Here is a 26879-nt window from a genome sequence, read left to right on the forward strand (position 1 = left end):
ACTTACCTCCCACTCTATTTCCGGTATTCATCCAACTTCTCCGCTTCACAGACAAATAGGTACAAACACTGCTCTATTGTTGCGGCGACACTTGAAATGAGGTTGCAAATTTGATTCCCTAATTGAATAGAACAATTAGCGCGAGCGCTGGCTTGATTCATCCCTCAAGACGTCATCTAATTAAGCACTGATGCATTGTTTGAATTAGCACAACCTTCTCAGATGGGGCTCTTCATATAAAAGCAAACACGCTAATCACCACTTCTCCGTGCCGCTCTATTTCCTACCAGGCTCCAAAGTACAAACACAATCTACTAAAAAGTTTGCACTCTTTTTGAAAATGTAATCAAATAAAAAAACATTTGAAGTTGAATTTTTTTTGAATGTTTTTGAATGTTACCAAAACACTTTACCCAAAGATCCCTCATATTACTTTAAACATGTTTTATAGTTTTTGTCAGTAAAAATTCCTGATGATGTGCACATGTGCAGTAATCTGTATATATGACTGACCTGATTAAATAAAGAGTGAAAGTAACTGCCTCTGGTTCATCAGTGTACCACACTGTATAAGAGCTTTTGTTTTTCATAGATTTAGTTTACTGTTTTTGTTTTGTTTTTTTAAAGACAAACTCATCATAAAAATCATTGACTTACGGTGATATGCAGTTGACACGAACGCCTCGGTCGATCCATTCAGTACCCAGGGTCTGAGTCAATTTGACCACTCCAGCCTTAGAGGTGTTGTAGGACAGCTGCTTCTGAGGATGAGGGACTGCAAAATAAAACAAGTGCAAGTTAAGTGATTTATGAATATGTTGGTAAGATTTACTGCAGAACTAAGACCAGGAGGTTCTTCTCCTATGATTCCCCCGTAGTCATTAGGAGTAGTTCTAACAACCTCTACGTGTGATATTGCAGGTCAAGCACCTTTTTTGTGGACATATTATAAAAGCTCCCTGCATTAGTAGTCGAGGGACGCTGCAGATAAAGCTGTGTAATATTAATTGCCTATAATGTCCAGTTATGCTAAGTCCTCTGCAACAAAGGCAGGGAGCCATTTGTTTGCCTTGACCATCACAGATGCTACACACTGCATGGGATGCCTGGACAGGGGCTCATTTTCTACCGGTTGATTAATCATCACGAGGAAGGCTCCAAGTTACATACAACTTTAGTAGTTAACCTCGTCACCTGCTGATCTGACTGCCAAATGGCTTCAGTGTGAGACTGGGATGATAAATACTGGCCAGCTGCAGAGAGCCAGAGACCAGTCCAGGGGAGAAAAGGCCGAACTGTCCCTGTATTCAAGGCTGGGATGAAAAAGAATGAAAAGATGCAGATAGAAAGAGCGAAGTGTTTAGTAAAGCAGTAAAGTGTAAATGAGAGGACAGAGAATACTGGCATCATCCCAGTTTGCCAGGTGAAGTTCAAGCCCTTTGAATTTTTACTCTCCTGTACCACACATACAGTATTTTACATCATTTGGACGGTTCTTTGGCTAGTTCTGCTACATTGGCTGGCTAACTTTTAGCTATTTTGAAGGTTCTAATCGATTTATTTTTAAGTTTACAGCAGTCAACTCTATGTTTCGCCTTGTGTTCATTATTTTTCAGCTATTTCTACTAAAAATTAAACATATATTTTAGATAGTTAATTGTAGAAATGAATGCAGTTGCAACCATCAAGCATTTTCAATATTCAATTCAAAATTAAAGCCTTTTTACATTGACATTGTAAAGGCACCATCGGTTCTTAGCACTGGTATCAAGCTTGCAAACACATAGCTTAGAAATTGTGGGAGTGTGTGTGAGGAGCATGCTGAGATATCAGGAAAAGGTAAAGGTTGGTTCCGGGCAGGCCTGGATAAAGGACCTCTGAGGAAGAGGCAAGAAGAGGAAGAGCTCACGGCTTACACAGCGGCTGAAGGTAAAATCCAACTTATCAGGACAGGAAACAGCTCAAAATGTCTAACAGCACTAATCCTCACTCCGAGCCGATGATACAGCCTCAAAATTCCATTCAGAAAATGCCTTCATCTCTTAAATAAACCTGCATTGATGTTTGGCTTGGTCTTAAAGAGCGGTAATCCCCAGAGTAGGAAAAGGTGGTAAAAGGAGGGCTTTCTCCAAAACCCTGTTTAACATTCACACTGATACTCGCGCTTTATTTCAAGTGAAATAAAATATATTCTTCATTATCGGACACATCTCTAAATCCTGAGCTAGTGTGAATAGATAAGTAGATGAAATAACGCCACCTCTGTGCAATGATTATGTTACCGTTTATGACTGCATGTCTGGGCTGACAGAACACATATAGGTGTGCCTCAAATCCCTTGATAAGGTTAAGAAGCAAGCAAGATGGATTTTTGACAAAATCGTCTGATTCCATAATGGTTGTCTTTGGTCAACCATTTCAAGAGATAGACGTGAGATTATGTGAATTTACTGCTCCATTTTCAATCACTGGGCCATGGTTAAAACACATATTTATATTATATTTTCTGCTTTGTACACAATGGTTATCTGTAAATATTTACATAAAAATATATCAAATGTAAGGGTCATTCCCTTGCAGTTATCCCAAATACTTAACATTTTAAACATTTTGCTATGTAGCAAAACAGAAAGTACAATAATACTAGATGTGACATTTTAAGATTGCCAACGTTAATATTGTGCTGAAATAGCTTTGACTTTGACAAAGAAGTCAGCCCAGAAATAAGAGAAAGCTTTCAAAATGATCACTGTGTCCAGCAAAATGAATGACAAAACAAAATAGACAAAATAAAAATACTGAATATAGCCACTTAATATTTCCCCAAATTGGTCAAAATATTTTATCACCATTATTGTCCTTTTAGATAAAAGTAGAAAAGAAAAAAGTACACAGCTGCCACAGAAAATACCCTTATGTCAAAATAGCAAAAAAAGAATCCCTGATTTAACTATAGGTTAGCAGAAGAATGTTATTAATGTTAGATAATTTCACTAAAATTGTTTACAAATTGCAGGCATTAGAACCTGTCATGTCATCACTGGTCCTACAGCTGGACTTCAGACAGGCCTGGTTATAGAGAGGGAACTGGTGACAGTTTGGGAGTGGGCTAGTGTGTGTGTGTGTGTTAGTTGGCACACACAGATTCACACATACCAACAGACTCGCACTTTATTCAGCAGATGGACAAAAAGCTGTCATTGTGCTTTTTAATTGGGCATTTACTGCTGCTTTTTGGGCGGCCACTTGGCGAGAACAGGTCCCATCTGATTACACATTATGACAATATTACAACAGATGTCCAGACCAATAAAGTCAATTCCTGAAGGAGTGTACGTAATGTGAGTAATTGATCATTTTTTTATGCCGGCCTCTATTTACCAGCATGCCCCTGTTTTACAGATTGCCCCTGCAGTTGGGACTGGGGCCCATATGGCACAGTGGTTTACTGGCGATCTGACTGCACTGCTGATGAAGTGTTGCTATTCTGCTCTGGAGGAACCTGTTAGAGGAAGAATATCACAGTGGTGTTACCAATTATAGGGCTTTTACTAGGCACACACTAAACTGTAAAAGTGCCTTTCACTGTTCAAACAAGGCTGTTGGCGCAGACTGAGGTTTGCCGCAGCACAGGAACCCTCCCTCCCTTCACACGTTGGCCTTCCACATCCTCCAGATAGCTCAAAAAAAAGAGGAGGATGTAAATTATGATGCAAAACTGCCTGAGCCAGATGCAATCTCGACACTATGTATTTCCTGCTAAGCTTATTGTTTGCAGGGGTTTGATGCATCTCCGTAGAGTTGTTTAACTAGGCTAAAAAGAAGAAAAAGAAAAATATGTAGGTTCACCTGGATTTTATCTGTAAACCTGAAAAACATGTACTCAGTGTTGAAACTGGAGTTTATTTTGTCTAGTTTAACTGCATTATTGTAAATTCACAACAACCAGTATATGATTGTTTTTGACAAGCAAAACCCTTTTACTCTAAAAATAATTTTTATTAACATACATTTGTTAACAGATGTAGCAACACATAATTCAAACAGCATGGGTTCTCAATTTATTTTGAATTCTGAAACTGTTACAGAAAATGCTTGTCCAGATATGCCCCAGAAAAGGCTTTAAATACCTTGACAAAGAAGATGTATAGTTTACAGCCTTAGATTATTCTCACTGAAATTTAGCCAACTAAAAATAGAGCTGAAAGATACGTTATGATATGTTTTACAAAAATCACAATAATTCCAAATTATAAGGCTTAGAATTGGCCAAGTGATAAGCTGGAAAATATAAAATGTTTTGTGTTTGAATTTTAAATTTAAAATGCCTAAATCCAGCCACAGGACTTTTTCTCAGTCATTGTTTCATATTCCACCACAAATACTACCCAAAATCACACAGTCACCATCACGCATACTCTGAAGCTAGTGTAGATCCAGTGTAGATCTGTAGAAAGTCAAGGTGAACAAAATGGACTGTGATACCTCAGGGCACTTGGCTAAGATGAAAAAATATTACAACAGTATTGAGTTTGATTAAAAAACTATTTTTTTAAGTTCACTGAATATTAATAATTAAAATGTTATGGAGTTTAGTAGTTGAACTGGTGTGTTCATGTTTGAAGTCTTCATTCTTGCTTCAAATTAATGTCCTTCCACTGAGGTCATTTATTGAAACATTTTAAGATGAAAACTCCAGGCTGAGGGTGAGATTAAAACCATGGACATGGAGCAGAGCAAAGAAGAAGAGATTCATCACTCACCTATTAGACTGGCCATGGAGGCAGTGTTGATAATTTTGCCGTATCCCTGCTTCAACATCACTCGACCTGCTGCCTAGAACCAGGATTTTGGAGAATAAAAATGATATTGTTGTGGCACAGATGACTGTTGAACATAGACATTACAGAAAAAGATGAACAAAAACAAGTGTTTCGTCCCAACCAGATTTTAAAACTCACATGTAAAACCAGCTGTGGTATTTAATACTCCTTTACAACAGTGTGGAGTTACACAGCAGCTGTTAGTAATTAGGTCAGACTCTTTAACTGGCCTTAAGAAAGATAAAACACTAACTATGCAGAATTAATCTAGTTCTTTTAAATCATTATTGGATTTTCCTCTTAACATTTTCTTAAATTAAATAAATGGGAATTACTTTATTCCATAAACAAGGACAATTCTGGACAAGATGATTAAAACTATGTTGTTTTAAAGAAAAAAAAACAAATTTCATTGCAAATTGAACCGATATATTTTCTTTCCTTGTTATTGGTCTAATTTATATTACACAAAGATTGAGACATAAAGAAAAATATAATATATAACATTAGGCAAAATCAACTAGTAATATAAAATATTTTAGTACTAAATTATATTATTAGTACTAAATATATTACCTTAAGAAAATAAGATCTGAACAAATACAATTTTATTCAGTGAGTAAATAAAAAAAATTTTAAGTTACAAATAATCTAAAATGTTGCAAATGTCACTTGACAGACACACCTGACAGCACAAAAATGTCCCTCGCAGGTTGACGTTGAAGGTTTTGTCCCACTCGTCCACAGTGGTGTCTTCACTCACAGAGTTCATGTTGATGCCGGCGTTGTTACACGCGACGTGGACCGTTCCCCATTTGGACACAATGGTCTCAATCATCTTCTGGACATCATTGGCCTGGCTGATGTCAGCTGTGATTGAGACGGCGTTGATACCTGAATAGAATAGAAGGTTTTCCCAAAAACAGTCTGATTCAAATAATGCTGAAAACATGCCACTTATACATTAAACAAACAGGTGCGGGCAGTCTTTTGAATACAAACCGGTAAAATATAATCTAGGGCTTGAATATTTTGTTGTTTTAGGATTGTTTTATTTCTGTGACAAAAAAGCATTGGCAACCGCATCCCGAATCTTGTCCTTTACTGTGCTACCACCTGCTGGCCATTAGGTGAATACTACACAGACAAGTCAATCTTGGGCGATAATGTTTAGATTTAAAATATGTACTGTCATGTTCATAGTAAAATCACATTAATAGCAGTGCATTTAAAACCCCTTATTTTCTATTCTTAAAACAGATGGAATCATTAAAAACGAAAATTTATCAGAAAAGGGTTAAAATATTATGACCATGGTCACAATTATTTAATACATTTTTCCCCTTTTTAAGGACAGCAGCTGTAAAGTTTTTTTTTGTTTTCACAGAAGAATAAAGAGGAAATTATTTCAGTTTCACACATTGCTGGTGTATGATATGCGTAAACAGTAGTTTTTGTTTTTCATTTCTGTGTAGAAAATAAATATAGGTTTCTATGTAAATGATTTTTGCTTGGTGCAATAGTAATATACAAATACTTTAAAGATAATTATAAAAATGTACAAAATATTTTAATAGTTACATTTCCTCTGACTTCTTATTTTTACCAACAAACTTTCCAACTCAGCCTACAACAGTGATAAGAACAGGAAGAGAAAATGCAGCTGCAGCCTCCGTGTGTTTGGTCTACATGCTGTACCTTTGAGGAAGAGCTCCTCAGCCACAGCCTTTGCTTTGTCTCTGTCCAGGTCCACAACAGCCACCTTGGCACCAGCCTCACCCAGAGCATGGGCAAAAGCTCGGCCAATACCCTGACCAGCACCTGTCACGTAAGCCACCTTCCCATCGAGACGCATGCGATCTAGAATGGAGCGACCTCTGACCCCGTGGAAAACCTCATCTGTGGTTATTTTGTTCTGGAAACAGACACATCAGTGAGAACAGTCTTGTTACTGAGACACTTTTCATTCATTTTTTTTCATAACCTGTTCAGTAGTATTTCTTTTGCATCTCCACATATTCAAGTTAAAAAACAATACTGGTTGTGTTTGAATTCCTTCCTTGATTCTTGATTCCCACCTCTGTCCTTGAGCACGTAGAGGTCACAGATACTCGGCGAATTAAACTGAGGCCGTCTCTCAGAGGAATGAGGACCTTTAAACAAGACAGACATTTAACATCTCACACAAAAACTCAAGTTTTTGCAAAAAACACTTTTCCAGGTTTAATAGTGACCTGCTCCACACGGGGATCACTGGCAACAAACTGGTTAAATTCTCTCAGTGCCAGTCCGTTCTCATCTGTTGTCTCCTGCAGATAAACCTTTGCTTTAAACAGCGAGTTATCAACACACATGACTCCTCGGAGCCTCAGCAGGTTGTTGCCCAGGATGAAGTTGTAGTAGTTGATGTAATTTGTCTTGTCAGCGTCAATGAAGACCATGTCAAACTGTTCACTGGCAGCTGCCAGTTCCTGAAGAGAGAAGAGGGAAGGAGATGACCAAACCTGCCTTAGTTTTAATGACATACTCTAACAACAAGTTAATGTTTCTCAGGAGAGCCAATTTAAAATAAACAGCTAAAATGTGGTAAAAAATACAGAAAGACTAAAGCAAAGATCAAAAGCTTGGTGCCCTGGGAAATGGGACCACCTGTCATTTTGAATTTTTTTAATTGGTACATACGACACATTGTGACTATATTTTATAGATTATAAAAGCTTCTAGTTTATTATGAACAAAATTTATTTTTGTTTTAAAAAGATTGTATAAATTGACAAGATAAGTAAAATAAAACCAAACAGGAAGATCATTAATAGAATGTCAGAGAGACATCAAGATTTACATTGTACTTGTTTCTCACCTTGAGTGTCTCCATTGCAGGTCCGGTCTTCACAGTGATCTTCTTACCATGTGGAGAGCTGTCAAAAAATGGCTGAGCAAACTCTTTGAGGTATGGCTCCAACTCACAAGCAAACCTACAAGGACAAGTTAACCGCGGGTCAAAAGAAAACTATATTGTAATACATTTTAAAAAATGCATAGTAATATGATGTCTTCATATTATTTATTGTTCAGGTTTATTGTATGTACAACTTCAGAAACGTTTGTGATGTGCTTGATTTGAAAAACCTGGGAAAAAAATATGAATTGTTGTTAAGCAAAAAGCTTTCATTGTAACCCTAACATAACAACAACTTTTACTTATATAGAATAAAAACATAAAAATTAAATAGTTTGCTTTAGTGTAAGACAGGATGAAATAAAACGTTGTAAAACTGATATTTCTAATGAAACTGAATATTTTTTTCTCCTCTGTTGACTGATTTTGTATTTTTTATTTTTGCCATCATACATTAGCATCACGTATGTATTTCCTGTGTCAAATAAAAACAAAAACAAAGCTTCATGGATAAATGGCCTTATGTATAGTATAGAGTCACTGTACTACTACTTCTGTAGTCTAAAGAGACAAATGAAACTAAAAAGACTGATAAAACAAATTATCTTCGGACACTACGTTTTTCATTTGATCTAGCATCTTAGTATTAGCAATTCTTTCTAGTTTAATCCACTTTGCTGTCCGACTAGTCTCAGCAGGTAGCCTGAAAACTTGTTAGCAACACCTGTTTGCTTCGAACGTAGTTTACATTAGAAAAAAACAGAACTTTTGTAATATATCATATGTCTGGGAGACATTTACAGTGGCTAAACAGTCATTTTATAGAGAAGAAACTAGCTTGGGCAGCCGTAGCATATCTTCTGTTTTACGCTGCAAACATGCAAATTAAAAGTGATACGGTGAAACCGTCATTACCTTTCTCCACCGACATGTTGTTCGATTCCTGCAGCTCACAGCAACGCTGAAAACATCTGATAATATTGTGGAGAAGATGATGTGAGATACACCGGTCACAATTTCATAGTCACAACATGCTAAATCTCAGCAACAAGGCGAACAACGTGCCATCGTTACGTTTGAACCCGCAGGTCTGCACCATAGGCGGTGCTAATGAATCGAGGGGCCGGGACCAGAAGCTTCTTTTCGACTTTTGGACAGTAGAATCCGACGTAGGATCAGTGATGACCTGGATTCAGCCAGGTATATTTAAAAAAAAATAGAAATACCTAACTTATTTAGAGATAATAAAAAAAAACATTTTTTAATACTGGTACAGTACATTGTAAGCAAACAAATATTTTAATACCAAAACTAGGTGCAGCACTGCAAGTTCGAGTTGTTTTATATATTTATTTATTTATTCATATTTTATTTACTCCTGCAAAAAATATATTGCAAACAAAAAGAGCTACAGATTTAGCCCATGTCTTCCAGCCTTGCTTTTTTTAGGGCTTTAGGGCCTCAGCAGCTAGCCCTAGTGGCTAACATGTGGATACTAGTGTTGTCATGATGTTGACATTTTGGTATGGAAACACACTTTCTATACGTCTAAATAAAGAGATAACAAAGACAGTATAAATTAATACAATTACAATTATAAATACCAGGCATTTTAACTCAAACTTAAATAATTTTCTCTTTAGATATATTGTGTCATAAGTAGGACTAATGTCTCTATTTTTTATTTTATGTTACTTGAATGAACATCCCAACGTATACTGGCTGTATACACTGTGCTACACCAGTCTCATTGTTCTTAGTTTGATGACTTGCTTTGATTAAATAAGAAGGTGTGCACTACTTTTTGTCTTCCTGTACCTATGCAGTATTAGTACAGAGGTCTCACATGGGCCTGTGTTTGCATAAAAGGCATTGTTTACCTTTATTTCTCAAAGAGGAAACTTTGATTTGAACAACTGTTAAAGCATCTCCTTTTTTTCTGTTTGGTTTGAGTGCAGACATCTTTAATAACACGCCCTTCGAGATTCTGCACAAGGCTTATGAAAAATGGTGTGCTGACCTAAGCGTCACTTCGGACAGCAACTGAGACCCAGGACCAGCCCCATACCTACCAGTACTCACTATGCTAACATTTAGACCAGCTCCTAAACTACAAACTTAGATTTTTTAACAGATGGAAACCATTGCTACAGATTATAAAAAGAAGGCTCCCCTTCATGTGTATTTTTAATTCCCAAAGTGTGCTAAAATAGTCAGAAAAATATGTTTTTTAATTACATTAAAAATAAAGTCTTTAGCTTTAGCAAAAAGCTAAAAAACTGTTAATTGGTTGGGTAGTTATGACTGTGAAATATGGGAGTTGGCTTTATTAAAACGAGTTATCACTAAACTGGATTGGCCCTAAAACTGTGGTCAGTTCATTTGCTAACAAAGCTGCTATTGATCAAATGTATTATTATACATACACTGGCCATTCCCAACCAAATGGTTTGTACAGTGATAATATAGTGGTAAAAACTCAATATACTTCTGGAAAGGTTTTCGTCGATTTTGTTTCAAAATGACTTTTATATTTTGCATTATAGCATTTAAACACAAGATGTCGCCCGTTGTCAAAAATTCCAACGTAGTAAATCAAAGAGATTCCATACGGAGAATTTAACAGCTATTAAAAATAAACATTTGTTTCTTTGTTTTTCTTCTGTGACGTTTGTGCATTTTTCAGAATTGACTTTTTCAAAACCTAAAAATGATTAAATGATTAAATTAAAATCTCCATTTAAAATGAGATAATATAGTAATATAACATTACAAGCTAGTTTTGTTTTGTTTTTAAAGAAAGTTAAATATATCTTTTCTCAGATTCACCTGATGTTGTCCTTTTTCTCCATGACTTCCTGCTGCTAACCCTGCTAAGGGCCACTTCTCTGCTAAATGTCTATTGCTTAAAGAAAATGTTCTGAACTTCACTGTTTGTCATAAAAATAAAGACAATCATTCACATGAGTTAACAATGAAGTTAAGAAAAAAAACTGTGTGAGAAAAACTACTGCTGCTTCATTGTACATTTGTTTTATTGACACATTAAATGATTCAAACCAGGTGGATAAAAAAAAAAATTTGACTATCCTTGGGTATTTTGTCAATTCTTTCCATCCATAACTGGTTTAAATGCTAAATCAAGTTTTTAGCTTAACCATCTAAAAACAACATCCTGCCACAGGATGTGAAGACACTTTATAACAATAATCCCAAACGTTTCATTAATCCTGATAGGTAACTATAATTATATATATATATATATTTATATAAAATTCTCAAGTAAAAAACATAATGTACTTCACAACACATACAATACATGTTTTCATTTGTTTAGTAACACACAAAGAAATACATGTTTTCATTTGTTTAGTAACAATAACTGCATTATTAAATCATTGATAGAAATGTCATTACATATGCATAACCGGTTGGATCTTCATTTTAAAAACAATTTTACAAAAAAAGAACACATACAACAAACACTTTAAAACTGTGTGATATGTTTTCATGTATTTTTGAGCCATTCTCATGAACACTTTTGTAACTATATATATAATCAAACAATATCAAAAGATAAAAAAGTATGTTAAAAATGTTTCATCCATACAGTAAATGTTATAAATCTCTGCTGTGCTGTTTCTCAGTCTTCTATCTGTCATGATGTAAAAAACTAAAAAAAATATTTGACTGGATAAATTCAACGTACCAGTTAAAGTTAACTTAAGCTTAATTAAAATGTTGTATTCTTAATGAATAACCATACAGTTGTCTGTGATGCGTGTGAACTGTGTGACGGCCGCTGCGTTAACAGCCAGGCTCCTTCTCCTCCATGTTGGAGCTGGAGCAGTGGTGGCTGCTCATGGTGTTGGAACCCTCCGGAGACAAAGACGACAGCAAGTCATTTGACGAGAGTGAAGACAGGCTGTTGTTCCTCACCAGTTCCTTCATTTTACACGTCCTGGAGTTTCCATACAGCCCACTGTCCCCACTGTCCACAGAAACCTGGTCAAAGGTGATAGTGCCATTGTTGAGGTCCAGTGTTGTTGGGGGGGACATGTCTGGTGGTGAACCACAGCGATAGACCTCTGATGGGCAGTCACCGAGGATGGGCTCTTGTTTAATGGCCCGGGCCAATAATTCTGATGTGCATACAGGTGGAGACGACACCACAGTGAGACCATGAGCCCGAGCCTGGATCTCCAGCTCCTGCAGTAACGCATGAGAATAAATATATTAATCCTCAGGTTTATATAATAGGATTACCTGATAATGCACATGACAGAAAAGAGAGGAATAAACTGTATTAACATTGCACAATATGGTGAAAATAATTATACTGAATACTTATTGGAAAATGAACTTGAGTGTTGTTGTATCTTAAATTTTTTTTTAAATAACTCTAAGGACATGATGGTTAGTGTGCTAGCCTTTCAGCAAGATTATTAAAGAAAACTTTTTTGTGATGTGCTCATTTGGATAAATAGATAAATATATAATAATATATATATGCTTCCAGCAGGGAATTGTTTTTTTATACAGGTTGAGTTAATATGTTTTGTTTTGTTTTTTTGTTTTTTTTTATTGACCCACACTCACAGTACTAACAGTAATACTGACTGTACATCTCAGTACTGTAAGGACTTGGGGGATATTTTTATTGTAGAGTTGGTCTCTCTGGAACCCTTTGCCCTGGGTATCTAGGTTCTCCTGAAACAATGAAAGGACTATGTCATATACTGTACTGAGATAGTAAATCTACAATACTGCAGCTCAATGTATGTCTCTGTGTCCAGTTTTCCGTGGGCCATTGGAGGTCCCACCTTTCCAGGGAGTTTGACAAACAGGCCTGTGTTTATCTTGTCTTCTTTTGCTCAAAGGTCCCTCACCACCGTGGGAAAAACCCACCTGGACGCGCAGCATCAGATGGCGGTTTGCATGTTCCATCTTCCTCTGTCTGCACTCCAGCTCCCTGGCTCTCTGCTGCTCCCGCTGCAGCTTCCTGATGTAGTCCACTGAGGCTTTTAGAATAGTGCCCTTATTCCAGCGCATGTCTCTGGGGTATGCAAGACAAAGATCTACAGTGAGCATCAGCTGACCAGATGACCAGATGACCAGAACAGCACAAAATTATTTCCAGTCATTACAGGGAAATTTCAGGATGCATGAAGAAGAGGGAGCGCAAAACAAAGTGAATGGGTAGATGGACAACAGAAAGACAGATGGGTCAGAATAACTCCACAGTCCCAAACAAAAGGCCAAAGAAAAGAGCTTACAGATCACTTGACTTGGGGATTAAAGTTCCCAGCTCTTTGATGCGGTCGTTGATGTTAAATCTCCTTCTTCGCTCAACTGCAGATGGACAAGTGAAATGTGCAGCATTAGCACAGTGTCATGATAGATCAGTCCTAAAGCTAGTGAATTTGATCATGTCATTGTAACGTAGTACGCTAAAAGGATTTTATATTAATCTTAAGATGTGTCCGACCGGAGTGTTTACGACTTTCACACTTTACAGACAATTCTTAATGTGGTAAATATGTAAGACAAAGAAGAAGAACTTGCACAAGATTTGTAGAAACAAAACGCACAAATGCTGTGAACTTACTTAAATTATGATTGTCCTTCTTTTGTCTCTCTTTTGCGAGAGCTCGCACCTCAGCATCTGTGGAACAGAAAAAAATCGCTGTCAAATTCTATTTCACAAGATTACATTATATGTACACACATATATATATATATATATATATATATGTACATATACAGTACATATATACATATATGTACATATAATGTACATAAATGTACATATATACATATATGTACATATATGTATATATAAATATATGTGTGTGTGTGTGTGTGTGTTTGTGTGTATACTAATTATTGTCTAATTAGGTGGAGTAAGAGATACTGACTATGACAAGTATGAAAACTTCATCTGTTAACCTGAGTATTCCCTTTTGACGTTGGGTGAACAGGAGTTGCCCATGGTGAGTCCAGGCAGGGGGAGTCCTTGGTTGCCATAAACATCAAGAAGACTTCCAGACACAGGGAGCTGGAGAGGAATGTATTTTCTTATTGACACACAGAGTATTAGGGAATAATAATAATTATTGTCTAAAATATTATTTACTAAACCTAAACCTACTTGGTTGTTCATTTGCAGTCCTGGGTCCATCAGTCCAAGAACCTCGTCGTTATAACTAGATTCCAAACTAATGATGTCATCAATGACATCATCCATCTGTAATAAGTGAATCCACATTTCAATCACATAATTTTAATTAAGATTATCTTAATCTTTTGTGGAAAAGGAAATATTTACTTCTTTTTCACAGTTGGAGCTGAGGGTGAGTAGGGCCATGGGACTGTTGGGGGCGCTGCTGCCTGGTCCAGGTGGCATGCCGTGCTCGGGGGGTTGACTGGGACACTGGTTGCCAGCTTTGCCCCCCAGGCTGGTGGAGAGATACTGCCTGACCTGCTGCCGATGAGACTGCTGGATGTGATACTTGGCAGGGTTCTCCAGGTGAGACGGCACCTGTGTTAAACCAAAAACAAAAAATTATTATTCAAGACCAAACCTTTTCTATATAGAAATGGTGTTATATTTGACAAATTTGTAAAATTCAAAATGATCATGAGGTAAAAATGGACTATAACACCAATTACATAAATATTTCTTATTTAATAGAATTACTAAGTTATAAATCCAATGATCAATTGATTGAATTTGATTTGTACATTTTTTTTAAACCAAACAAACTTCAGAAAGCTTTATAAATTATAAACAAACTGTCGTATTTTCACCATCTATTTTTAAGGCTGCAATCATTACAATTGCAATTAACAACCAAAGACATTTTTAAGTCAAAGAGAGAGAAAAGAAATACCAGATTTGATTTGTTTTTAATCATTCAAAGTCAAAATAACTATAATCGTAGCAGTCAGGAAACTTTCTGTTGTACACCTACATTTGATTTTTACAACTTTTTTTAACAGTGGAGGAATGAGAAGTCATTCCAGCAGAGAGTAAATTCGACCATTTTTACATTAGTACGTTTCGTCACTGGCTACAGTTCTGTATAAGACCGAACCCCTTTCAAAAGACACTGTGTGGCAGAGCTGAGAGGCTTTTCACTGGGTAAAGTAAACCTGGAAAAATGTGGACGAATTTGTACAAAACACAAACCAAAAAAATGTTATATAATAAAACTGTGATAGATAGATAGATAGATAGATAGATAGATAGATAGATAGATAGATAGATAGATAGATAGATAGATAGATAGATAGATGGATAGATAGATAGATAGATAGATAGAATTTAACTAAATCACAGTAACACGTCTCACCTGGTAATGGCTGTATTCAAGCATCTCCATCATGATAAATGAACAGCGGTGGATATAAACAGATACAGATTATAATCCCTTTTGTCTCATTAGCCTACAGTGAGAACTCAAAGCTAGTTTGTGCAAATGTGAGGAGCCTGACTAGTCCAGCCTAATTTATCCCCAGCCCAAGGCTCATTAGTTATGCAAGTTAATAAAAAGGAGGAAGACACCAAGACTCATCCTCCCACTGTTGTGTTGTTCCAGCTAAACTATGAATTTATGTCTTCATAGAGTCCTTTTGACGTCACCACCTCCAGCTCACAAAGACCTCTTTCAGCCGGTGGACCAATAGTCTACAAGGCAAAGTTTCCTTCAGGCCAAATAACGTTTATTCTTTAGTTCTGCTCATCTACTATAAAACATTATTTGTTCTGAGTGCCACGAACCCAGTTAAATACAATCTCTCAGTGAAAACTTGTCGTATAAAAATTCAGTTTAAAAAAAAAAAAGTTATTAAACTTAATTATATCAAGTGGACCATCGTTTCCTAGTCAAATTTTGAATGTAAAAAAAAAACAAAGATAGATAAAAGATATAAAAAGATATTAGATTGTAGTGTATGGATTAAAAAATGATTTTTTTCAAAAAAGATAATAAAAAAATTACCTTAAATTCTAAATAAGCATTTAATTTATTTCCAGAGTTGTGGGGAGGAAGAGCCAATCATAGGAAAGATGCAAACTACATACAGAAACACCAGGAAACACCAGGACCTTCTTGCTGTAAGTCAATAACACTTAACATTTAATAAATAAAAATTAAAAATTAAAAAAAATTGATTAATAGACAGATCCTATATTTACAGGATAAAAGGAGAGGACACATAATAAACGTCTCTGACAGGACTTGTTGTCCTAAAAATAAACTAATTTAGAAATGGATGCCTGCAACACACTTCAAGAGTTAAAGTCAGACTAACGTTCTGAGATTCCTCAGCATCGACGATCAGTTACGGTGAACCAGTGCGCGCGGAATTTCGCAAGAGATAATAATGCCTGACCTTTGAGCTCTTAGGCATTTAAAACAGCATTGCTATCAGGATGGACGTAGCCACATGGACTCAGGGATAGTGTAGGCTGGACGTGGCCACATGGACTCAGGGATAGTGTAGGCAACTATTGTTCATACATATACATATACATCTGCATCTGAGGAAGACATTGATCTCTTCGGTCCAGAAACGTTAAGTTCTTTGTGCCCAAGCTCGTGGGAGGAGTTCTAACCAAACACAGGGCAGGTGAGGTCAAGATGAAGTTTGTTCAGGATTTAAATGGCTGTCGGATTTTGTAGAACTTGGCATTTAGGTTATTATCAACTGCAGGCAGAGAGGTGACGAGTATGTGATTTAAACATAGACTTTGGACAGACAGGGATCTGTAAATGACACTGTTGACGCAGAAGTTGATGAACAGATAAACAGTCCTGTCCTGTAAGGTGATGCCTTTCTTCAGGACCTCCATGTCTGAATTTTGCACAAATGACAGATGACATACATAGAGTGAGAGACAGTGCTTGACTGGCCTACAGTTCCTGATCTGTCGTCTTCTAAAATGTCCAAGAGATGAGGAAGGAAAGAATCTGAAGGAATCAGAGAGAAGTTTTCATTTTTATTATAAGTTGGTTGATGTTTTGTAGATTCATTGTAAAACGTCTCAAACGTCTGTCGTACATTGTCCAGAATTGTTTTAATAAGCCTTAATGTGGCAGTGACACCTTTGGTTTATTAAGATATTCAGTTTTATGAAATCGAACCCAGGCACAAACCAGATCTCTTGATAATATCGGTTCGCCCTGTAGAAAAATAGTGACGTCTGTTTGTCTCCCTGCTCCTGTCTGCTCCTTGTGGTTAATTAGTGTAAATCACTCCCACCTGTGTCCCTGTTCGTTTGTTTTACTGGTGTCACCTGGTGCCCTGGGTGTATATACCTTCGTTCCCCTCCTCTCTTTTGTTGGTTCAGTGTTCAACAGTACCAGTGGTTCTAGTTCCAGTGAGTTTAATGTATGTAAGTTTGGACTGGAAAAACTTCCCCCAGGACATAAGAAAAAGACAGATAATAAATAAATTCCTAATGCTGGTGGAAACATTGGAATTTGGGTGATTATGTTTGCACTTTAAGACACTGATACACCTTTAATCTACGTATCTGATGTTCAGAAAAAAAAAGTTTTCTGTTTTTTAGAGTAACAAAGCTGAGTATTGTGTATTGTCTGTCCTGTTGAATATTTTTAGTCCAGAGGTCACTCCTAAATGATGTCTTAAAGGCATTCAGCTTCTCTAAGCTGATACTGTAGAATGTTGCTGGTTAGATGTTTGGTCTTTCAGTACGGAGTCTGTTTGGGAGGGGGTTTCCAACACGTGCATACTTTAGTCCAAAAATACGGTTAATTGGACATTGAATTGATCACAGGAGTGAATTTCTCTTCTCTCCATGTGCCTGGGCCTAGTGGTGACCTGGAGAACTGCCCATGGTCTCAGATGAGTGTTGATTTAGTATAGTCACTCTCTCTGTGAAGTAATACAAAAATTACCTCAAGTTAACATTTTATTACTTTTAATCTTTCTTTTTAAATGCTCTTATGAAATAAGAAAAGGCCTCTTAAATTAATTCAAATATTGACCTGCTTTATTGGAGTAATTAATTCTGATTAATGCCAATAAATTAACAATCTTAAATGTTACAAAACGTGTTCTTTTCATTACTAGAACAGAAAGATAAATATCAGCTGTTAGATATGTGATTCACACCTGTCATCTGTGACCACTCCAAATTAAGGAGTTTTTAAAATAAGAAAAATATGCAAAAGCATTCAAATTCTGCTTCGTCGGGTTGATGGATTTAAGTCGTGTTTATTTAAGCAAAAAAAACAAAGTTACATGCTAAATGTTTCTTCACTGTCTGCGATGACGTCCTTAGCACATGCTCCGACTCCAACATTTATCCAAGAATTTACACTGGTTGTCAGGTCCCTTACGTGTGATGAAGTGCTGTCCATGTTTGTTGTCTATTCATTTTAATGCCTGCCACTGCATCTCGTGTAGTGCTGCGGGTCCACAGAGCATCGCGTCTTTGTCTGGATTTATTGGGAACTCGCTTAAAACAAGAGAGGTGAATGCAAACACAAGGGGAAATGCCCGTGGCGTGATCAAACCTTCTAACCTTCAAACTACTAAGATAGAGAATCCTTTCTCTGTAAGCTCATAGTAGAACGTTTTGTTTGTCTCCCCCTCTGCAGTTTTGCCTTTTCCTTCAGCCAGTGCTTTGGGTTGTGAGAGAACTGAACAAGGGATGTATTTCATTCATCCCTACAGCAAGTCAAACCTCTAACGTTATTCATAGGCTCTTTGTGAGACAGGACTTTATTACCTACTCAAGGGGAGCACATGGGTTCATGTTTTAGGCTTCTGACCTGAGGGCCAATAACATTTAAAAAGACAGTCGTCAGTCCTTGACCTCTGAAAAGAAACAGATCCATTCATATCATTCCAGAAGTTCTGCTCGTCTTCTTGCGTCTGTGGAAACTCACCACAATGGGGGCATTTTATCAAAGGAAGATTTTAAGCTAAAATTTACAGTGGGCTAACATTTGAAGCGGTGCCGTTATGGTGTAGAGCTCTCTTTAGATCATGTCAATGGCACCAGTTTTTCTTGCTGGTGTTTTTTTTTTTTTTAAGTGTAATGTGGGGTTAGGTTTAAAATAGACATAGGAGTTCCCAGACAGCAACCATCGAGACCTGAAACATGGCATTGAGTACATTCAGTGATGGTCAAAGTCAAACTAATAAGTAAAAGAAAGTGAGTAAAGTGTATTTCTTAGGGCTGTCAACCAATAAGAATGTTATTCAGATTAATCACAGTGTAGCTGTGGATTAATCACAATTATATCTTAATTATAATTAGTCATGATTAATTGTGATTGACTTGGATAAAAACATTATTCACACCTGCCTTTAAATAATGACAACTTGGTCAGAGACCAAGGATGGACTCAACATTACACAGCTAACTATTAAAAAAAAGCTAAATTAACCCAGTAATGTTCCGTGAGTTAAAAGCCTTGCATCAGAGTTTTGAACATCATGAAGCTGATCATGGTCCTTATTTAAACAATCAAAAAGACTAATGCAGTAGTCTAGACAGGACAAAATAAATAATCATTTCCAGCTCAGATTTTGACACCAGTTGTCAAAGAAATTGAGCTGGAAATATGTTAAGGCTTCTTTTTTATGTGCAGTACAACAAATGATCAGTAGGGGCTTGTTGCAGATGACTATAAAATTGTGCCACAGTGTATTACCGCAAGTTAAATTTATATCCATGTCTTCAGAGCTGGGGGAGATATTAACGTAACTTATGAAAAGTCACACACATGGCCGACACCCGGATTCACCGAGAAGCAAACCGATGACCTTAATGTAAGACAAAATTCTTTCTCTACTTCCAGAAATAGTCAGTCTTTTGTTTAAATGCAGTGCTGTCTCCTTGTCAGTGTAGGAAACACTGTGTAACACTGTAACTCCGTAGGTCAGTCCAAATATCAAACGAGATCACAAAAACAAGTCTGATAATGTCACTAAACATCTGATAGCCCGCTGGAAATAAATGACTAGACAATATTATCATTGTTCCTTTTTATCTTTCTTGAGATTTTTTTTTTATTTTAACACATTTCTACTTTCATCTGTACCAGTAGGACACCGGCAGCTCCATCTCCAACATCCTGTCTCCTCAACACATCTTCACCTCTCCTCTCTAAATCTATCTCCAAACTGCTCCAGCCCAACTGTCCCTCTGATCTGCTCATGTCTAATCCTGTCCACCCTGGTCACACCCAGTGAAATCCTCAGCATCTTCATTTCTGCCCAATCACTCAGGAAATGTATCGGAATTAGCTTAAGGAGTGTAAAGGTTAGGATATTTTTCTTATGATTTTTTTTCTTTACAAAATATAGTCTGAACTCCAATTTGAAAAGTGCATAAAAATGTGTTGATTTCCTTCGTAGCCTGGAAGAAGAAGACTTCATTCTCTTCCCTTAAGCCCTTGGTATCAATTCTCTACAGGGAAAAGCAGCCGCTGTGGAGTCAGACCACTTCATTGAGACAGGGAGGAGTCAACGTTTTTGAAACAAAGAGATCTTTTCTTTGCCTCTCACCCTGTGGCTACAGTGTAACATTAGCGGAATTTAACATCCATCCAGTCTGTGTCCGATAAGGAACATGCACTTGTTTCAGTGGATAAAACAACAATGAGGCTTAATTTAGCAGCTGCATAAACAGGCCCTGGCTGTAATGCCTGGTACAATGGTATGTCATCTGTCAAATAAGCTTGGCTACATTGAAAGAATCAGGGAAGTGGTTCAAATGTAATGATGCATGTATTATTAGCTGCTAATAAGGACGCAGTATAAACTAAATCCCTTACAGATATACGCCTGCAGGCGTGCAGTGAATGGGAATTCTTAAATGTTCAAGGCAGGATGTCACGTCCAAGTGACATGGCTTTGAAAGTTGTACAGTTTAGAACGGGCATGGGAAAACTAAGGCCCGGGGGCCAGATGTGGCACATTCAGCTTTTTTTTACTTTTTATAGCATTCATGCTTGAAGGCCATGTTGGTATAGGTAGGTTGTGGAAAATGGGAGCAGGGCTAGAATAGCTTTAATTATTTACACTTCATATAGAATAGTTTTCAGACACCTGGTGATTTCTCTTTTTAAGAAATCATCATCAGACCAAAAGTGTTTCTTAAAAAAGTACTTTTTGAAAAAGAAAGACAAAATTAAGATGGAAAATGAAAATGTGTGACATCTTCATAGTACACATTGACACTTATGGCCAACATATCTCACATAAATGATTGATAGTGAGAACAGACAGGTATTATCTGAAGTGTTAAGTATAGATAAAAGGCTGTATTTGTTTGTGCCGAGCTTAGCTTTAAACCTCAAAGTGTTCTTTGAAAGCACAAAAATTTGGCATAATTCTTTTTGGTTCGCCTGGAGGTTGAAGAAAAGGTCAGAATGCACCACGAGCTTCTGCACGTGAAACTCAATCGGATGATTTGGGTACAGAATTTCCAGGCTAATCTTGCAAACATGTACCAATCAAGTGCAGTGTGACAGATATTCAGTTATTTTAGAGGGTCAGATATTTGTAGGTGAGTAACCGTTAATTATTTCAGTTTTTGTTCACATTTATCTGATGCACCAAATAAGAAGAGAGTGGACTTTTGTTGTTTTTCAGTTTCCTCTGAGAACAAGAGAAAGAAACAGGTCAGTGTTGTAACTCTTTGTTTCTAAACCCTGTAAATGATTATCATAATGAAATGTGCAAAGAGATTTGATCTGCTTGTAAAACCTGCTACCTGCTACTTGGACAGCTAGTTATCTTCAACTGCAAATGTATGCCATGCCACTTCTGAACAACGGATCAGACTACATTAGCGTTAGCCCTGTTTGACAAATAAAATTAATTCATGATTCACAGCAACATAGGACTATGAAATAGTGAATTAAATAGTGAGTTTTTTACATAAAATGAATTGGTATTTTAATATATAAATAACACATTTAAGTAATTGTTTCAGTCCTCCATACACAGATAAATAGATTCAACATTAACATCAACAAACATATTTTCTAGTTTTTGCTTATGCTAACTGCTAATTGTTCATTTTAGCCTCCATCCACCCTGAGTTATACAAGCTGTAATTAATGGTCAATTCAAAATGTAATTATCGGTTTTTCCCAAAAAAAAACCTTTTGTCATCTCCAGCCCTGGTACATTATGATTTATCATGTGCTGCAGGCATTTTGAAGATTTTTATATTAACATTTGTTTCCCTCTTGTGGTTTTACTACAGTCATTGTTCTGTATCTGATAACATCTAAGACAACAAGCACATGTTGACTCCAACCAGTATCGTCATGAAGCGCATAGCAGGAAATCTATAGTTCTCCACGGAAGCTGAAAAAAGCTTCCATTGTAGTAAAACCTCACCACTGTTTGACACATTTGGGTTGGAGATGGTTGTTTTATCACATGGAGAATTTCACCATTAACATTTAGGTCACTAGATTTGACAAGGTTTCACTGAGCCTCAATGAAACAGCAGTAGTTTCAAGTATTTTTAGGCCTAATACAGTACCTGTCCTTTGTGTTTAAATTTAAATCACTCACCAAAAGAGATATCTGATCAAATATAAATGAAAATTCCATTCACATTATATCAAAACTTGCTTTATATATTTCACACTATAGTGACTGTATGTGGAAATGTTGCTGGAAAGATTTTTCCAAAAGTTTTTACAAAGTTATAAATTGACCCAATGTCCAATGTATTATTTTTTTACTACTATAAAATACAAGACTTCAAATGACAAGTCCGATTTGATTTCACATCCTGATGTGACAGACTCAATTTGCCAAATATGGGATCAGTATATATTATTTTTTATTTAAAACAATGTAATAAACAAACAATCAACCACTGTTTGGAACCTACTTCTCTGCCAAACGCATGACAGAAATTCTGCTTTTAAAAATGGAGTCTTAGGTAAATTAATTAGTATTAACTGCAGACTGTTAGTGTCAGTGTTGGTTAATCTGGGTAATGTTTCTGAAATAATAGTGAGATTGCTAACTGTCAGCCAAGGACAATCGTTACAATACTAAATAAAACTACAAAAATAGCAAAATGACTAACAGTACCACAAAATAATGCAAAATATGAAAATTCATGTAGGACATATAAGTATCTAGCCAGAATAAAGTGTAGAAACAAAAAAATATATGTATCGTGGACAGAAAGATATACAGTAATAAAATCATTGCACAGACAAAACACCACATCCCGACACAGAGACAGGATCTGACTAATACAGCAGCACAATTGAATTGTCACGTAGAAAGAAGTTGGTGTGCTGAAGAGTTATGCTCCTCTGTAATGGACGATTTCTCTGAAGAAATCAAAGACACAGGTGTCATTCGCCACACATCGATGAGTGATGTCATTGATGACCTCTAAAGACTGCAGTCACCAGTCCACAGCATGGACGTCACATCCATCTGACAGAACCTATTCCACTTAATGATATCACATGCATGTTTGTGATGACTGCTGATATTTTCAGAACATGAAAGTGAAGAAAAACACGACACGTACATCCGTTGCAGCTTCTGCTGCTGACTGATAGTTTTCATACAGATTACTTGCATCCTTTTAAAACACATACGTTGTTTGTCCTTTTGCCAAATACTGTAAAATAATAAAAATGTTACTATTATAAATTTTTAGTTGTTTGCAAACGTCTGTTTCTCAGTAAGTCTTTTAAATCACACTAAGAAGCAGAAGTATGAAAAATGTCAGTGTAGTGGAGCAAATAGGATTAAATGAGTTCAATGCCCAATGTCTGGAAAGAGGAATGCTGACGGAAAATAATCCCTTCTTAGTTTTAACACATGGTCTGCTATCAAATATCTTCTACCAAAAATGCTCTAAGAATTACAACAAAAAAAAATTCCAGTAAAACTCTGAAAAGATTCTGTGAAGATTTGTCCACTGACCAGATTTGTCCACTGACCAGAAGCTTTGTCCACTGACGCCGCGCAAAAAAATTCCAGTAAAAGTCTGAAAAGATTCTGTGAAGATACACCAGAAGCTTTGTCCACTGACGCCGCGTTCTACAGCAGGTGTATAAGACAGTTGGCAGGACCTACCTTGAGAACGTACGTGGGCAGCTCACTCACATCAGACTGGATGAAGACGAAGAAGCTGATACATGGATGGAGAAAGAGGGTTGTTTGGTTCTCCTCTCCTGGCCTCGACCTGCTGAGGACCCTGGCAATAGGAAATCACCAGCTGCTCTAGGTGCTGGACCTGTGACGTCACACAAGTTGAGGAGGGAGTTTTTAGAGGGAGCAGAGACCGAGCAGGTCCACGGGATCACTGATCAGTGTAAAGACAAATGAGATGGAATAAACATACCAGAATGAACAAACCTGCCAGAACCAGAAACATTTCTGGTTGTTCTGACTCAGGTTGTTGTATTATATTAGGGACAATGTGATGATTGAGAGGGCAGTCACCCAGGGATTCTTCCATAGAGAATATGTCATTGTCCTGATGTGGGGAAGTTATGCCGGCATTCAGACATTGCTGGCCGGTGCTTAACTTATTTAAACATGTTCCAAGTTGGCGTTTTCTTTTTAATAAAGACATACAACGACTAAACATAATCTAGAAAATGTTTACTAAAGTAAAGGATCAAACCAATCATGTAGACCAAAACTAAAACAAATGCAGATAATTCTGATTTTTCCATCAGGTTTTCCCTTGTAATGAGGTCTGTCCATTCCTTATTTCAAGGCTAAGGTTTCACAGAATCTGTGACTTAAATATGTTTATGTTTGTTTTGTTTTTTTCATTCAATTTCTGGTGCTTAATCTACGGGAAGCTGAGGCTAATGTGTGTGGAATCTTTGATACCAAATATCTAACGGAATCCCTACAATATATATGAATATAGTAATAATATATAATATAATAGTAATATAATAATTAAATAATTGATAGTTATCTAAAGTTAAAGGCCAGTAGTTGTGTGCAAAGTCTGTGAATAATGCTTGGGGAGCTGCCTACAAACAGTAGAAAGAATACTGTAGAGTACAAGAATACAAGAAGAGTCATCAAGTAGGCTGGACGTCAGTGCTGATGTCATGAGAAGCACAGATAACTTTTAGGCTGGAAGCAAAGAGATATGTTCTTGATATCGGACTTTCAACAGTGTTCTAAAGGATGTGGTGAACGTTTCTGAGAAAAACATCTTCTTGTTAATGGTTGCATGAACATATCTTGCATGCAACTGAATAATGTTAATAAAAAAAATAATTCACTGCACTTCACTACCTCACACTGTACAGTTATTAAACATAAGGCAGAAACTCGGTCGCTTCGCTGCAACTTCACTATTCCACCGTGCAGCATGTGTAAGCTGCGCTTACGCATCAAACTGAAATGGAACTGATTGAGTATGCGCTGTCTGGATACAGCATTCCTCTGAAACTTCATCCTGCTAATAAAAACCACTTTGAACCCTTTCATCCCGTGCAACAGTGAGATAATCGTACTAATTAGGCAGCTATGTAAAATCCACCAATTCTCACTACTACAACAGTGCTTACAGTTCTCCAGCCAAAGAAGAGGAAATCAGAGTTTAGTCTCAATCTGTGTAAATCCAACTGCTGCAGTATTTTATTTTCAAAAATTGTCTTGTTTTTTGGAACTTACTCAAGTTGATCTGTGTAAAGATCTTCACCCTGATTTTACTAGCTTTAGCCACACTCATCTTTTTTCTAATCTTTATTTACTGCATTTTGACCTAACTGTTGAGATATTCCTAAACTAAATATGAAATTAATGATGTGCTCAATATCACGTTTAAAAAGGTTATTAAAATATTTTAAAAAATGATCTGTTATATACATTACATAGAAAGTACTCACTGCTCTGAGATTACTTGATGATGTCACATTGCTTTAACAATAGCATAGCGTGTGAACTATCACTGCAGTGCTTTTTAGTTTGACAACATTTTAAAATGAATACTTGACCTCTTCTTTGTCATACATTCCTTTTATGGTCAGTTAATAATTACTTTTAGAAATTCACAGCTAATAATGGACACTTCAGGCAGCAGTTTGTAAAAGAGTCACTGTAGAGTGCTACAATAGTTTGAATTTATTTTCGTTTGTTTGTTTGTTTGAGGAAAAATCAATTTTCATGTTTTAGATGTATGTACACTGCCCCCCTTATTCCCTCTTCCTTATGAATGTCGTTGTTTGCCTGAGGTAGATTTTGAGGTTACTTCGGTCTTTCCTATGGTCGGCACATTACTGCCCCCATCTGTTACTAAAAGCTTGTTGAAAAAAAAAGCAAGTTGAATATTAACAGATAGTCAACCGTCACCAAAAAACAAAAAACATTTCTAACAAAGTACATAATAAAGATAACAAACAGCATATAAGGTATATATTTTATAATTATCGTTTTGACTTTGGCCACAAACATCAGGGCACTTGAAAAATATGTTGTAAAATTTTAATATAATGAAAACATTTTAGAAACTTTGGAAACTGTTTTCTCAACTATTTGTTTTGTATTGGACTTTAACTATCGCTGGAGTATTTTGGTAAATTTTTGGTCATTTATTTGTCTGCTCTTACTAATCTTATACTTTATAGTTTATATTTATTTATCTTTATTCATCTTAAAAGAGCTATCATTGTAACTTTGTTATTCTTTGCTATTCCAGTTATCTATTAGCTTTTTGTTTTTGATAACTTTCTTGCAACTTTCTAACTTATGTAACTATTTTTATTGGGAACTTGACTATATCTTGGCCTCTGAGATGTATCTTTAGAAAATGTCAGTTGTCTTTTGTTTTTCTGTTTACACGTGGACATTTATCCTGGAGTACTCCTCCCAGTGCTCACTCACAGCACTGATTGTTGCAATAATTGACGTTGTCTGACCGATGCACAGTGTCAGGAATCTGGTGCTCACTGATTTGTATGCATTTCAAACTGTTAAAAACCAAATTTACTGTGTCTCCATTAACCGGGAAAAAAAGCCATTTGTTTACTCCACTCTTTTTGTACAGTCTGTTTTTTCTAATTTAAATGTGTATGTTTGTGTTTGCAGACACACAACTGATGTGTTTCCAATCATCAGAATGTGTATATGTTACAAGCTGATGCATAACA

The 26879-nt window shown here is 36.5% G+C and overlaps 3 protein-coding genes across 4 annotated transcripts in view; 1 reads left to right on the forward strand and 2 right to left on the reverse strand.

The window, feature by feature from the left end:
* Positions 1–8821, reverse strand: part of LOC103386309 (D-threitol dehydrogenase) — a 62223-nt gene extending 53402 nt beyond the window's left edge. Inside the window, exons 1-8 of one of the 2 annotated variants that reach the window (XM_017036529.2) lie at positions 8638–8819; positions 7684–7798; positions 7058–7294; positions 6902–6976; positions 6522–6738; positions 5509–5717; positions 4764–4836; positions 658–775 (exon numbers count right to left, since the gene is read on the reverse strand). In XM_017036529.2, the coding sequence (XP_016892018.1) occupies positions 658–775; positions 4764–4836; positions 5509–5717; positions 6522–6738; positions 6902–6976; positions 7058–7294; positions 7684–7698 (944 nt within the window). In that variant the 5' untranslated portion in view covers positions 7699–7798; positions 8638–8819. Of the gene's footprint in view, positions 1–657; positions 776–4763; positions 4837–5508; positions 5718–6521; positions 6739–6901; positions 6977–7057; positions 7295–7683; positions 7799–8637 lie in introns of both variants that reach the window. The other variant, XM_017036528.2, reaches the window with a different exon arrangement.
* Positions 1–26879, forward strand: part of LOC103386273 (contactin-4-like) — a 695358-nt gene that overhangs the window by 609665 nt on the left and 58814 nt on the right. The window lies entirely within an intron of this gene.
* Positions 11291–14263, reverse strand: LOC103386307 (microphthalmia-associated transcription factor-like). The gene is given in 6 exon segments (XM_025060313.1): positions 11291–11931; positions 12631–12778; positions 12999–13074; positions 13331–13387; positions 13672–13780; positions 13874–14263. Coding segments are annotated over 6 exon segments (1047 nt in total). The 5' UTR covers positions 14129–14263; the 3' UTR covers positions 11291–11529.

Source organism: Cynoglossus semilaevis, chromosome 11 (genome assembly GCF_000523025.1).
Source record: "Cynoglossus semilaevis isolate Cse_v1.0 chromosome 11, Cse_v1.0, whole genome shotgun sequence".
Lineage (NCBI taxonomy): Eukaryota > Metazoa > Chordata > Actinopteri > Pleuronectiformes > Cynoglossidae > Cynoglossus > Cynoglossus semilaevis.